We start from the raw sequence: 14,104 nt of genomic DNA on the forward strand, positions 1-14,104 counted from the left end.
GTGTCGTGTGTGTGTGGTGTGTTATTGTTGGTTGGTGTGTGTCCTGTGTGGTTGTGTCGTGTGTGTGTGCTGTGTTATTGTTGGTTGGTGTGTGTCCTGTGTGGTTGTCTCGTGTGTGTGTGTGTGTGTGTGTGTGTGTGCTCTGTTGTTGTTGGTTGGTGTGTGTCCTGTGTGGTTGTGTCATATGTGTGTGTGCTGTGTTGTTGTTGGTTGGTGTGTGTCGTTTGTGGTTGTGTCGTGTGTGTGTGTGTGTGTGTGTGTGTGTGTGTGTGTGTGTGTGTGTGTGTGTGTGTGTGCTGCACACCTGCAGAAGGAAACACTCCAACCCACACGGCTCTGTCTCCATGCGGATCTCTTTGCTCTTTCTCTTGTAAACATTGGGTGAGGCATGGAAGGCTGAGATCACACAAAGACACACACACACACACACACACACACACACACACACACACACACACACACACACACACACACACACACACACATATATATACTGTAAGCATGTACTTCAAAGGGGTACCCAGCATGGTGTTTGATTTCTATGTAGTGATGGACTCTATGAGATACAATCTACTGTACATACAAACACTGTGTACTGTGTGGTGCAAAAGTACCATTGCAGCAAAACTGATTATTGTATTCATTTGTCCCAATTTATCACAGTCATTAAACATTGTCTTCTGGGCCACGGCTTTTCACTGAATGATAACTGTTGAAGTAAAAACACATTAAAAGATTTAATGGGCCGAAGAAAAATCAGTATGGAGGAGCAGACAAGAGAAGATCAAAAAAATACTGAAATAGAGAACAGATGAGGCTGCATCAGTATGACAGGCAGAGAGAGAGAGAGAGAGAGACACACACAGAGATAGAGAGAGAGAGAGAGAGAGAGAGAGAGACAGACAGACACAAGGAGAGAGAGAGAGACAGAGAGGAGAGAGAGAGAGAGAGGGAGACAGACAGACACAAGGAGAGAGAGAGACAGAGAGGAGAGAGAGAGAGAGAGAGAGAGACAGACAGACAGACACAAGGAGAGAGAGAGAGACAGAGAGGAGAGAGAGAGAGACAGACAGACAGACACAAGGAGAGTGAGAGAGACAGAGGAGAGAGAAAGAGAGAGAGAGAAAACACTGAAAGAATACAGATAAATACTAAACAGCTAGAGGGACTGACAGCCAGGAAAGACATTTGGAAAGGAAGGAAAGGCACCAGTGTGATACCAGAACAACACAAGTTCTCGAAGCAAACACACAGAGGAGAGAGGATGTAATGGAACAGGACTCAGCGCAGAGCATCTGAGGCTATGGTGACAGCAGAGTGACTGAGTGGTCTTTATCTGTAATGTAGGACACGGCATAGAGAAACCAGCCAAGACACAAAGGAAAGGGATCTAAATATAAAACAAGGAGACGGGGGGGGGGAGAAGCAGCTCAGAAAGACTTCTGGTCACACCTGAACCAATAAGAGCAGACCTGGCAAGGAGAAAATTTGTCTGTGAAATCTCTCAAAAGTGAGGCGGGTGGTAAAGAGAGCAGTCATATTTGAAGCTGTGAAGACGGACTTATAGGCGTAATCCCATTTCTACGGGTGTGGGGGTAAAAATGAGAACTACTACTTTCAGTAGAGAGAGCAGCCCCATCTACAGAACACACAGTGGGGAAGACCGCTGTGCCGGGGGGAGCCGAGAGAGACCTGCACTGGACGAAGGACAGAGAGAGGGCAGGAGGAGCGGAGGGACTTACGGTGGAGAAAGCAGTCGTACTTGAAGCAGCGGCGGCAGAAAAGCGTGTGGAAGGAGTGCAGGCTCTGCTCGCGCTGGACCGACTTGGCGTGTGGACCGTCCATGTTTGGGGTGCACAGCGGAGGGCACTTTACTGGACTTGGCGGTTCCAAGAGGTCTTTGTACCTGCCGTGCGTATGTGTATGTGTGTGTGTGTGTGTGTGTGTGTGTGTGTGTGTGTGTGTGTGTGCACATGTGTGGGAGGAAATAAAAAATGTGAAACCTGCTTGTTAGCTGTCAAGCTACTCGGGGTGCACAGGGACATCACTATCTCTATCTGTGTCTGTACCTTTTCAACCAGCAAAATGATCTCCATCTCAATCTGTATTCCGATAGGAATCTTTCTTTCAAAGAACCTTCACATTTGTTTTTGAACTATAACATTCCTTTGGTAAATGAAATTGTCTAAATCTAAAGAGCACTCTTCTTAGTGTATGGGTACAATTAATAAACATCTTAATGCAATTAGGCCTACTCAACAAGTTTAAGTATTATTTTACTTCAGACTCGGCAGGTTACTGATGTCAACGTTTCTAAGATAATGGCATGACCACTGTCTTACTAAAGTATGCTAACAGATGACCAACACGCCAGAAGCCGCTGCCAAGGTACATTTAATAACAGGCTACAAAGGGCTAGGCTCATGCCCTCCCTTACAACGGACACTAAAAGCTTTAAATTGACTTATTTAGTGTAGCTGTCACCTGACCTACTGTTTTCTATGCTTGTGATATCTGTATGATTCGTATTTTCAGACAAGAATGGGTGTGAATTTGGAGACACTTGGTGTCCGTCGGCCACATAGGGTATATAAGAGGCATCATAGGGCTGCGCTCACGCCCTCCCTCACAGCGGGCATTAAAAGCTTTACATTTTAACTGATTAAGTGTAGCTGTCACTTGACCTACTGTTGTCTGCATAGAGCTATGGGGTTGAATGAAGGACATCTATACAAGGAAAAGCCTCCTCAACCTTTCTGTGAGTATGCCATGCTGAAGTAGAAAATCATGGGAAAACTTCAGTTTAGAATGTAACAATCTCTCTTTTAAGGTGACGTATGCTGATCTAATTTGTGAAGTCCGTCACTGCAAACCAGTATTTTCACTTGTGGCCATCCATGCATTGATTTGCACAGTTGTTAATGCACAGCCGGCCATTGAATTGACTGTTTTTTTCTGAAAAACTTGTATATTTGGGTAGAATCAGTATCTGTTTAGGTCTCATTATTTGTGCTTATCCGAAGAACATATTCAGATTCGGGTGCATTACTACTCTATTTTGGCGTTATCAACCCATAGAAAACGTCAGTTTTTTCCCTATGATTTCCTCTTACATTTTTTCTCTTCAGACTTTTACACACGTGGTCCTCTATTGATCTAAATATCTCTCTTCTGCTGGCACTTGTCAAGCAGCTTGCAGAGCAAACAAGCCCTCTAGCTTAGTCTTTATTATGGACAGGCGAAACTGTTTATAAATGGTATATAGCACCCCTTATAACACATGTATCAGTTCTCATTAAAATGTTTTGCTTTGGCTCTTACTTCTGTTTCAGCTCCTCCATAGTTCCTTTGTAGGGGAACATGGACGCAATGGCAGTGAAGATCTTGTCATGAGGCATCTTCAGACTGTTGGAGCCTTCACAGCCTGTATTACACAAGGCATAGACTACTGGTATATAACACATAACACAAACACATATTTGAGATACAGTATATTTAAGTGTTTGCAAGAAGAATTATGTCTTATTCTACAGAGTTTGACAGGTGAGTAGAACGCAATCAGTAGAGCACAGCACAACACACAGGGTCACATTATTCTAGCACATAATGGTGCAACAATTTAGAGGAAAAGTTTTTGTGTGCTTTCATCTGGTGATTGTGATTGTGTGTGAGTGAATGTGTGTGTGAGTGTGAGTGTGTGTGTGTGTGTGTGTGTGTGTGTGTGTGTGTGTGTGTGTGTGTGTGTGTGTGTGTTGTTTGATTTAAGGTCACACTGTTCTGTAACCTGACCTCGACTGAATGTCTGTCAGGGACAAACAGGTTTCCTCATTCAGGAATCAGAACAAAGTCCCTGCTTAATAATGCTGGGTACACAAAAACACTAACACACACGCACACACATGCACACGCAGAAATACACACACTCACACACACTCACACCCACCCACCCCCACACACACACACACACACACACACACACACACACACACACACACACACACACGCACACATACACACAGACACACACACGTAAACACTGCCAAACTAATATCCTCTCTAAGGTTAACGCAAATGGATGCAAAAAGATCTGATTGAAATCACACACCACTAATTCCCCCAGTTGTCCACACACAGAGGGGTTTAGACACTCACCTTCGGCTAGGCTCGGCGTGTTCCCCCCGAGCGTGGTGATTGGTCCGTCTTTGGGCTCCTCCCCTGCGCTCTTCCTCTCTCCGTCCTCAGCCTCCTCCTCTTCCTCCTCATGGTCAGAGTACTGGCTCAGGGCCTCCACAAGCTCCTTAAAGATCTCGTCATTGATGAAGCCACCCTCTGGCTCACACACACACACACACACACACACACACACACACACACACACACACACACACACACACACACACACACACACACACGCATGCAGGGAGAGAAAGAGAGAGAAATAACTTACTAAAGCACTTATCACCTGTAGCCAGAGCTAGTTGCATTGATCTTAGGTGCAGACTACAGAAGTAGCCTTCACTGCTGTTTGTAAAGGGGCCTTCAGCTCTGAGATGAGACTGGCAGGTTGGTGATGGGGGACTGGATGTTACCTTACAGCTCTGAGAGGTAACCTTCCCAAAGAGCCTCTAATGCTCCACTGATTCTACCTGATCATATGGTCACTAACAACTTATTAGCCACATAGCTTCAGAGAATCACTGATGTATCTGCAAACTAGTGACTAGCATAGGCTGTAGCTGGGAAGCAGCTGTGTGTGTGTGTGTGTGTGTGTGTGTGTGTGTGTGTGTGTGTGTGTGTGTGTGTGTGTGTGTGTGTGTGTGTGTGTGTGTGTGTGTGTGTGTGTGTAGCAGGAGTGAGGTCACATCAACTCACCTCTGTCACCATGGACACCATCGTAGTTATCAATCAGCTCCTCTAGAAAGGCTTCGTCTTGCTCTAGTACCTCATCTCCCATGTACGGGATGTTATGGAGAAATGTCTCGTCCTCCACCTACCAGCGTGTGAATGTGTATGTGTGTGTGTGTGTGTGTGAAAAAAGTGATGAAAAGAATGAGTCATCAAGCACACTTCATGATTTACACAAAGTAAAATAGACACTGTGACAGCATGATGTCTAAAAGAGGATTCAGAATATCCGTATACAAAACATGGCCATTGCCAATACTCTCACTCTCTTTGTGTGTCTGTGTGTGTGTGTGTGTGTGCGCAGGGGTCCAGACTAGCATTTTGCATTGGTTGCAACTTTTTTATTTAGGTGCTCCAGCACAAAATTTAGGTGCACCCAAATTTTTCATCGCGGCACCTTTAACGTCACAATTTCAAGGTCCCCTTTTTATTGCTCTCCATATACATTCCGTGTCTGAGCTGTTGTCAGAGCATGGACCAGGAATGACAGTATTCATTTGATGTGGAGCCTCCACCACTTTGATGACATCAGTAATATTGAATACTGTGATCATTCACATCAGTGGCGATCCTAGTCTCTGCTCGACCCTCCACACACACATGGAAAATGATGGCTTGTCATATGTTTCTATTTCATATTTTGGAATTCATAAACGTTATATATTTTGTTAATAATGTATAGTATTGTATGATCTGCATAATTACTAAAAGCTAAAATATTTAGTAATTTGAATACTTCATATTGATTTTTTTAAACTATTACAGTTGTCTTCAATGTTATTATAGTGGTGGTGTGTAGGTCTAATTGAGTGCCTGTCACTTTAAAAAGAACGTCAAAGTAATTAGCTTTCATTCTCATGGTTTTAGGCTAGAGGAAAATAGTCGCACATCGCCCAAGGATATATGGATGCAATTCATTATGTTTTCTATGTCATTTGATAAAATAAAAGTTCAAAAAAGTCAAAGAAAATATTTATGGGATCATAAAAGAGATAAGTGTCTTGCAATGTTAATATCTATGATTTTGTTGAAATCATCACTACATTAATGATGACATGACGCGTGAGCTAACAGTTACCTAGAAGGAACCCTCTCAAGATGTAAAAGTTTGCCAATGGGTTGTGTAGCTTATTTCGGGAAACTCTGACAGTAGGCCTAAATGAAAATTCCATAGCCTAGGTAGGTTAGCAACACAAACTTGAGAGGTGCAAGTCAGCAAATCAACATCGCTACTCGCTCGGATCACGACAGCTGCATAGCTGCGTGCGTGTGAGGAGAAAAGACACATAGGCTACGGGAAGCGCACGACTGTCATTCTTAAAAGTAGGCTATATCGATATAATACAATTAGGTATTGTGAGGTTTCTAATTTCAGGGTATTGCGATACCTTTGCAGTATTGGTACACCACTAGTCAAAGGAAAACAAACGCTAAGTTCGTGGAGAGACAGCAGATGCGAGGAAAGTCTAGGCGCTCAACCTTAATGACATTAGGTGCACCAGTGCGACCCAGGAAAAATTTTAGTCGCACCCTTAACAATTTTGGTCGCATTTGCGACCAAATTGGTCGCACTCTGGAGCCCTGGTGTGTGTGTGTGTGTGTGTGACTGTGTGCATGTGTGATTGTGCATAACAACATAAAAGGTTTTGAATGCCTTCTTCACCATGAAGTTTTGCTGCAAAGGAGACCATGAGTACATAAATGGTATCCCAGCAACTGTTGTTAGTGGTCGCATAGCAACAGTCTGGTTCTGGAAAGGGGGGAAACTGAACTCCACCATGCAGAGCTGGGATTGGACAAAAAAGAGAAGTCATATTTCGTTGTGTCAAGAGATGCACAGTTTAAAACAATCATCTTACGTAAATGGAAGTCCCTGTATAATAATGATAATCATGGTCATTTCACTGATTTCAAGGTGACCTGCTCTCTGTAATGGCTACAGTTCAGTGTGAGTAAAGGTGTGAGGGTGCAGTGTCCTGCGTTACATTTAACTACAGGTAGGGATACAACTAGTTGTTCATGTTGATTATAATCATATATAAATCGTATCATAAATTATATCAGGTATATGACAGGTTTAAGAACATTTGTTCTAAGCTATACCAAGCTTCCTACCACAGTCCCGTTGGCATTGATAAAGCTTGCCAATATTTTTGACAATACTGTAGGCAATGTTGTGAAACGTCAAAATCAATTTGAAAATTATGCCAAAAATAGTTGTTCATAACAGCATACTTTGAAATGTTGGGAAGGACCCATAGTGTTCTTTAAGACATCAATTTAACAGGAAGAACAAGCAGGACTTGACTTGGTGTGTCAGTGACATGATCCGCAAGCATCTCAAAGCATCCGTCTCTCTCTGTTACCTTCTTGTTGGGCAGTGACCCTGTGGCAGTGGCTAGGGGGACTGACTGGACTCTATGTTTGGACCACTCCTCATTCAGCAGTTGGGTTCTAGTCTCAATCTTCTGGCGGTTGGACAGGAACAGGGCCTAGAGGAGGACAAGCGAGAAGGGAGGGGAGGCAAACACAGAAACAGAACGACTGAGTCTGCTAGAACGTCACAATACCCACTGTCAAATGAGAGGAAGTGATATGTTGTACAAGTCGTTTGTAAGTGATAGGTAAGGAGGAGACTGAATAAATGATTATCATACAATCAGGGTTATGTGCTTATGGACTGAATATGCTGTTAGTAGCATGACCGTACTTGTAAACTTGTAAACACCTATGTTACATCCCGCATTGATTACTGCAACTCCATCTTCTCTGGCATTCCACATAAATCACTCCACCGCCTCCAAATAATTCATGACTCTGCAGCCAGGATAGCAACTGGCACAAAGTCCACAAGCCATATAACACCTGTACTGTTGCAGCTACACTGGTTACCAGTTACCTAGAGAGTCCAGTTTAAGATCCTACTGTTGACATATAAGACCCTGCATAACCTTGCTCCCAACTATATCACCGACCTCTTGGAGAGCTACACCCCTTCCCGCTCGCTGCGATCCTCATAAGCTGGTCTGCTCAAGGTGCCCAAGATGAACCTCAGCACCATGGGAGAGAGAGCGTTCTCCCACACAGCACCAAAGCTATGGAACTCACTTCCAAATGACATCAGGCAGTGTGAATCCACTGCCCAGTTTAAAAAGGAACTGAAAACCTATCTCTTCAGACTAGCCTATGGACTATGATATGGCTAAATGGACTATATATCTTTTATAATTTTTCTCCTTTTTTGATATTTTTTCTCTTCTATTTGTTTTATCTGTGAAGCGACCTTGGGTGTCCTGAAAGGCATTTTAAATAAGATCTATTATTATTATTATTATTATTATTATTATTATTATTATGACTGTTTCGTTTACAATCAAGTGGGAGGGAACAGACTTCACACACATAAATAGTGCACATGGCTTGAACATTACTGTACAACAATATGACTGATGAAGCAAAAAGGTAAGACTTGCAGGTCAAACTGTGCAGTTTATTAACCCAACTATTACTAAATGATACTAATATACTAATACCAAGGGTCATGTAGCAGTAGGGTTAAGGCAAAGATCCTTGATTACTAGCTCTGCTTTAACTCTCTCTGGTTAAGGTTAAAGAAGCAGTCCAGTAGCGAGACTGACCCCTACCCACCTTGACCTGCTCAGCCTTGCGGAAGCGCTTGAGCTGGCGCAACCTCATGTACTCGGACTTGACCCGCCTCTTCCACTCCTGGAGCCCACGCGCCGGCCTGCTGAGAGGGGGGCGCTGGGCAGCCGCCTCCTCCATGCTGCTCCCGCTGGCCCCAGGTCACTGGGGAAACAGGCCATGCACTTCAGCTCATGATCAATGGACACCTTACACACACACACACACACACACACTCACACACACACACACACACACACACACACACACACACACACACACACACACACACACACACAAACTAGGGATGCACGATATATCGGCGGCCGATATATTATTAGCTGATAAGTGAAAAAATGAAAAAATTATTATCGGTCCGATAACAGAATTCTGGCCGATAATTTGCGCCGATATTTTTTAAAGTCCTAATTTAGGCCTACGTAAGGTCCGTCTGGCTACAGTACACTGAGCTTGGTTGGCTATACTTGAGCTTGGTTGGCTATACTTTTTCCTCAATATAATGTCAGCGGTGTGAATGTATTTCACCACTCTAACAAAATCTGTGGATATGCGTTCATTTAGGAATCTGTGCATCTCAAAATCCTCTTGTGAATGATCCGCCATTTAAACTTAACAGAGCGGAGGTCAGCCCTATCTAGAGCCGTCTTGTGCTGGTGTGCTTGCACTTTACCACGCTGGTTGGGGAAACAAATAAACAAACTCGTTAGTGGGACGAGTACATAAGTAGGCCTAGTTCTAAGTTGTGTTTTAGTATTATATTTGCATTACTTTAGCTTGGGTTTTGTATTATTACCTAGAAATATGCTACCCATTCGTGCTTCAGTTCCAGACAGGTCATCATAATAAGTTATTAAAACCTTCAGGGCTAACTCCTTTCATTTCTGCTGCAGCAGGTTCAGTATTCAGTTACCCGCAGTTATAACTAAACCTAAGTTACCCTCACAAACTCTGATTTGGTCGCTATACTGTAGCTTATTCCAAGCTGAGTCGTTCATGAGCGTTTAGTCCTAAATAAAAACTATTCAAACTCTAGCCACTCACTCGCAATTCACTGATGTCAGGTTCACTTAAAGGAGCCACACATACTGTAGGGCTAGGCTACTGTTATGTTGTTGACTGCCATACTATTGAGGACTATTATGAGTTCTGTCCATCATTTGGTGGTAGGTAAAATTACTGCAATAAAATTATGCTTATTAAATGCTTTTCCCAAATCACTTTTCACAATTTTTTTTCAAGAGTAATATTATCGGTTATCGTATCGGTATCGGCCACAACAAACCAATAAATATCGGTTATCATTATCGGCCCTAAAATTCCATATCGGTGCATCTCTAACACAAACACACACACACACACACACACAGGAAAACGAACATACTCAAACACACAAACACAAACATGCCCATTGCACACACACGCACCCACCCACCCACACACACACACACACACACACACACACAAACACATAGAACATCCTCCTCATCATCACCATCATCATCACCACCACCATCATTATCATAATCAGAGAGATCAAAGAGACGAACACACACACACTAGATAATCAATGCACATCTTGACAGAAGGCTTCGTATTTCAATTTACAGATCCTCACAGATCCCCCTCCACACACAAAAAACACCATAACCTTTCACATCCCAATGCTCATTTCTGAGAAATGATCTACAACCCAGGCCTTACTGGTAATGGTACAGTACCACTGCCAGTAAGTCCAGGACACACACACACACACACACACACACACACACAGAGAGAGAGAGAGAGAGAGAGAGAGAGACACACACACACACATTATAAAACGTATGACTCAAACTTCATGTCATTCCAGAGTGTTGATTCACCATGTGTGTGACGGACTGCCCCCTGTTGATAGGAAAACAGAATGGGCTCTGCCCATTTTAAAAGGCTTAAAGCCCTCATCTACTTCCTCTGCGACATATCGTTACTGGTCCCGCGGATATACTTCACTTGAGCATTACGGTCAGAGCAGATATTTTAGCACACTGCTTGGCCATGTAAATCGAGCAGGGCTATCGCTCGTAGTTCATACGTGTGACTCGCTGTCTCGGTCGCTGGCAAAAAACATGCGTGCCTCACGAGCACATTCAGCCCTGCTCAGTGGAAGTGGGCGTGCCTCCGCGAGACAAGATGAAAACGGTGTAGATAAGTGCGTAGCTGGCTTTTACTTTTCCAGATTTCATAAGCTCTGTGCGATTAAGTCTGGAAGCTTCTATGAGGCAAATAATTCGTAATCGTTTGAAGCAGAGTCATTGGGTGTCTAAAGCTGTCCCCAGCGTAATCGAGTGGGCAGGAGTGCTGTGTAATAAGGCACTTATTCTCGCTTCATCAACATCTCATTCTGACATGTTTAAAGGACCAATTTTGGATGTTCGTAGCCTAGTTGAGCAAACCGCTAATTGTAACCTACATTGGACACCGTATAATTCACTCTTTTAACGCGCACTCGCACAAACTCTTCATAAGCCATAGAGATACACTGTCGCAGTTAGAAATACCTCCAGAAGCCCCGTGTCCTACCTCTTGTTAAAAACGTGCGAGCGCTGTTGAAACGTTCCGTTCAGGACTTCGAGTCCCAGAGCGATTCAGAAATGTCCTGTGCCAACGCAAATATGTTCCGGCTGTGGACCCACCGCAGATTGTGGTGTCAGAATGCTTACATCCAGGATCGATGTGACAAACTGTAACGTCTGTAGGCATTCGGAGATTGGAGTTGTGTAGTTAAGAGCTGCGCACTTCGCTGGCACGGTCGAAGCATGGGGTGACGTCTTTATAATGCTCCCACTTCGCGGTTGTTTGGCTGCAGCAGGACGACTCACATGTGTCAATTAAAACACACACACACACACACACACACACACACACACATATATATATATATATATATATATATATATATATATATATATATATATATATATATTAACCAATGGAGGTCTTTCCATGTAATAAAATAATAATAATAATAATAATAATAACAACCTAATACTAATAAGAACAAGGAGAATAACAACAACAATAATAATAAGAATAATCCAATGTGGTCAATATGTTTAAGCAATGAAATAATTTAATAGCATGCTTTTAATGAGGGGGATACAAATTAACACATTGATTGGATCGATATTGACAGGTCAAATAGGCTTTATAGGCTACAAATAGCTTAACCAAGTAGGCTAACCTAATAAACGAAGTGATGAGTTTGGTTTAGTTTACTATTTCTGCCTTTTAGGAGAGGCTACAATTCCGGTTAACAAGAAAGAAACAAGAAAGCAAGTTTATGGCAAGCCAAAATAAGTGAATCATTCGGCGTTTTAACTCCGGGTGTTGTGTGCAGCAGTCGGACTTTAGCTGTACTGTTTAGAAGATGAGCGTGAGCACGCGATGGTTGTTTTCCTTCTTGGTCTCCTTTGAGAATGATCTGCGCGAGAACTGCATTCGCCGCGACCGCGGCCGCGCGTTCACGCTGGTACTTCATTGTCACGTGGCCTCGGTGGCGCAAGAACACGCTAGGGGCGGCATGTAGCCTAATGCAAGGACCATACATCCTCATCAGCTATTCATTGTACTGTGATAAAAATAAATAAAGTTACTGAATAAAGTTACTTTTAGATAGCGGGACTTCGTTTAGTTTAAGTAGCCTAACCAGAACTTTAAGTAGCATTGTGGAGATTTGTTGTAAAACTAGGCCTAGGCCTTAAAACATGGAAAAAGTTAAAACATCACCAGCAGCCCTGTTGGCGCTGTTAAAAACATTTTAACCTACTGACTAGACCACTCATTCAGCAGGTGAATTCTGGTCTCATTGGCATTCTGGACATTTGGCATAAGAGGGCGGTGCAGGCATGGGCGGATTATGAACTTTCGGGCCCTGGGCCTAGATGTATTAAGGGCCCCCCACTTATTGTCGTATATGTGGGAGGGGGGGGTTTGGGGGTCCTCCCCCAGAATTTTTTAAATTGGTTTGATGTGATTTCCTGTATTCTGGTGCATTTTGGGGATGGCCAATACTAAATTCAATCAGATTCATAGCCTACATCCTGATTTGTTGATATTGAGGCAATGATTCCATGCAAAGGCTTGGGCTTCAGGGCCCCCTGACCCCTTTGGGCCCCTGGGCCTGGGCCCAGTAGGCCCGTGCAGTAATCCATCCCTGGGTGCAGGCAGGGACACGACTACTTTTACTGGACCATCACACCACACGATCACAACACCCCTGTTGTGAACCGACCCAGAGAGGGTTGAAGCGGAGCAATTGCTTGTATAGTTAAAAAAAAAACTCTTTCACCTTCGTATCTTTTACTTTGTTCTCATAGCATCCTCCACTCACCCATCACACGTGGAAACATGGCGTTGTTATCAGACCTGTAAAAGTTCTTCCACCAAGCATTCTCTTAATTTGGCCATAGCCTGCTAATCAAGGATATTTGACCGACAAGCCACATACAAGTAGAATTATATGAGTTGACAGTGTCTGTTTTGTTTACACTTGGAGAGGACAGATTTCACATCCATAAATATGGCTTGAGCAAATGCTTTGTTTTTGTCCACTTTTTAGTCCAATCTATTTTGACAATTCAACAATATAAACAGTGTTATAATAGTTTACGATAGGCCTACTTATAATTGTAGTTATTGTGTATAATAGCCTAATAACAACAAGAGCCTAGCAATAATAGCCTATCATGAAACATACAAATTAGTGGTAAAACAAGCAGAGCTTAAAAACAGGTCTCTTGTTTGTTCTCTTGTGATTTATTTGAGGGGTCAGTGGTTTAGTGTGTTTGGTTGGTGATTTCTTTTGTCAGATGTGTCTGTCCACTCTGGTAGCCTACAAATCTCCCTCACTTAATTTCACTGCAGCAACCTGGACACATGGTGGCGCCATAATGCTTCTTCATGTAGGACTGCTTTGAGTGGACAGTGTTATGGTGACCTCTGGTGTTTCAAAGGGAGAGCGCCTGCTTGCCTGAAGTCACTTGCCTCAAGCTTGACTGTCACTTTGCTGTCACATAGCTTCCTGTCTTTTTATATCATTTTTGTTTATCTATGTCTTTCCATCACTTTATTCAATATTGACTTAAATAATTCGTAAAATAATCAGTCAGATTATTATCAGTCACTATTCAAATCATATATTTGAAGATTTTTAGAATTAAATGTTATCCTATTCCTGCCCGATATAGGATTTCAGTTGCTCAACAGTATTGGGTATTCTTAATCATGTTTTTCATTCCACGATGCACCAAATTTGACAGGTCTGGACTGCAGATAGGCCATTTTAGCACCTTTACTCCTCTATGGAGAAACACTGTTTCAATTTGTGCAGAATTTATTTTGGCATTGTTTTCCTGAAAAATGTAAGGTCTTCCCTGGAAAAGACATTGCCTAGATGGCAGTATATGTAGCTGAAAACCTGTATACATTCATTCAGAATTCATTGTGCCTTGCCAGATGTGCATGTCATAGATGTTGGGTTTCAAACTGAGCACGAAAT

At 42.9% G+C, this 14,104-nt stretch overlaps 1 protein-coding gene across 3 annotated transcripts in view; it reads right to left on the reverse strand.

Moving 5' to 3' along the window:
* ezh1 (enhancer of zeste 1 polycomb repressive complex 2 subunit) overlaps nt 1-11,399 on the reverse strand; it is a 26,238-nt gene extending 14,839 nt beyond the window's left edge. Inside the window, exons 1-9 of one of the 3 annotated variants that reach the window (XM_042087456.1) lie at nt 11,241-11,399; nt 8,554-8,712; nt 7,272-7,397; nt 6,569-6,691; nt 4,873-4,990; nt 4,153-4,329; nt 3,322-3,424; nt 1,743-1,906; nt 305-396 (exon numbers count right to left, since the gene is read on the reverse strand). In XM_042087456.1, the coding sequence (XP_041943390.1) occupies nt 305-396; nt 1,743-1,906; nt 3,322-3,424; nt 4,153-4,329; nt 4,873-4,990; nt 6,569-6,691; nt 7,272-7,397; nt 8,554-8,688 (1,038 nt within the window). In that variant the 5' untranslated portion in view covers nt 8,689-8,712; nt 11,241-11,399. Of the gene's footprint in view, nt 1-304; nt 397-1,742; nt 1,907-3,321; nt 3,425-4,152; nt 4,330-4,872; nt 4,991-6,568; nt 6,692-7,271; nt 7,398-8,553; nt 8,713-11,127 lie in introns of all 3 variants that reach the window. The other 2 variants (XM_042087455.1, XM_042087457.1) reach the window with 2 other exon arrangements.
* Between the last annotated feature and the right edge of the window lie 2,705 nt (nt 11,400-14,104).

This window comes from Alosa sapidissima, chromosome 3, assembly GCF_018492685.1.
Source record: "Alosa sapidissima isolate fAloSap1 chromosome 3, fAloSap1.pri, whole genome shotgun sequence".
NCBI lineage: Eukaryota > Metazoa > Chordata > Actinopteri > Clupeiformes > Clupeidae > Alosa > Alosa sapidissima.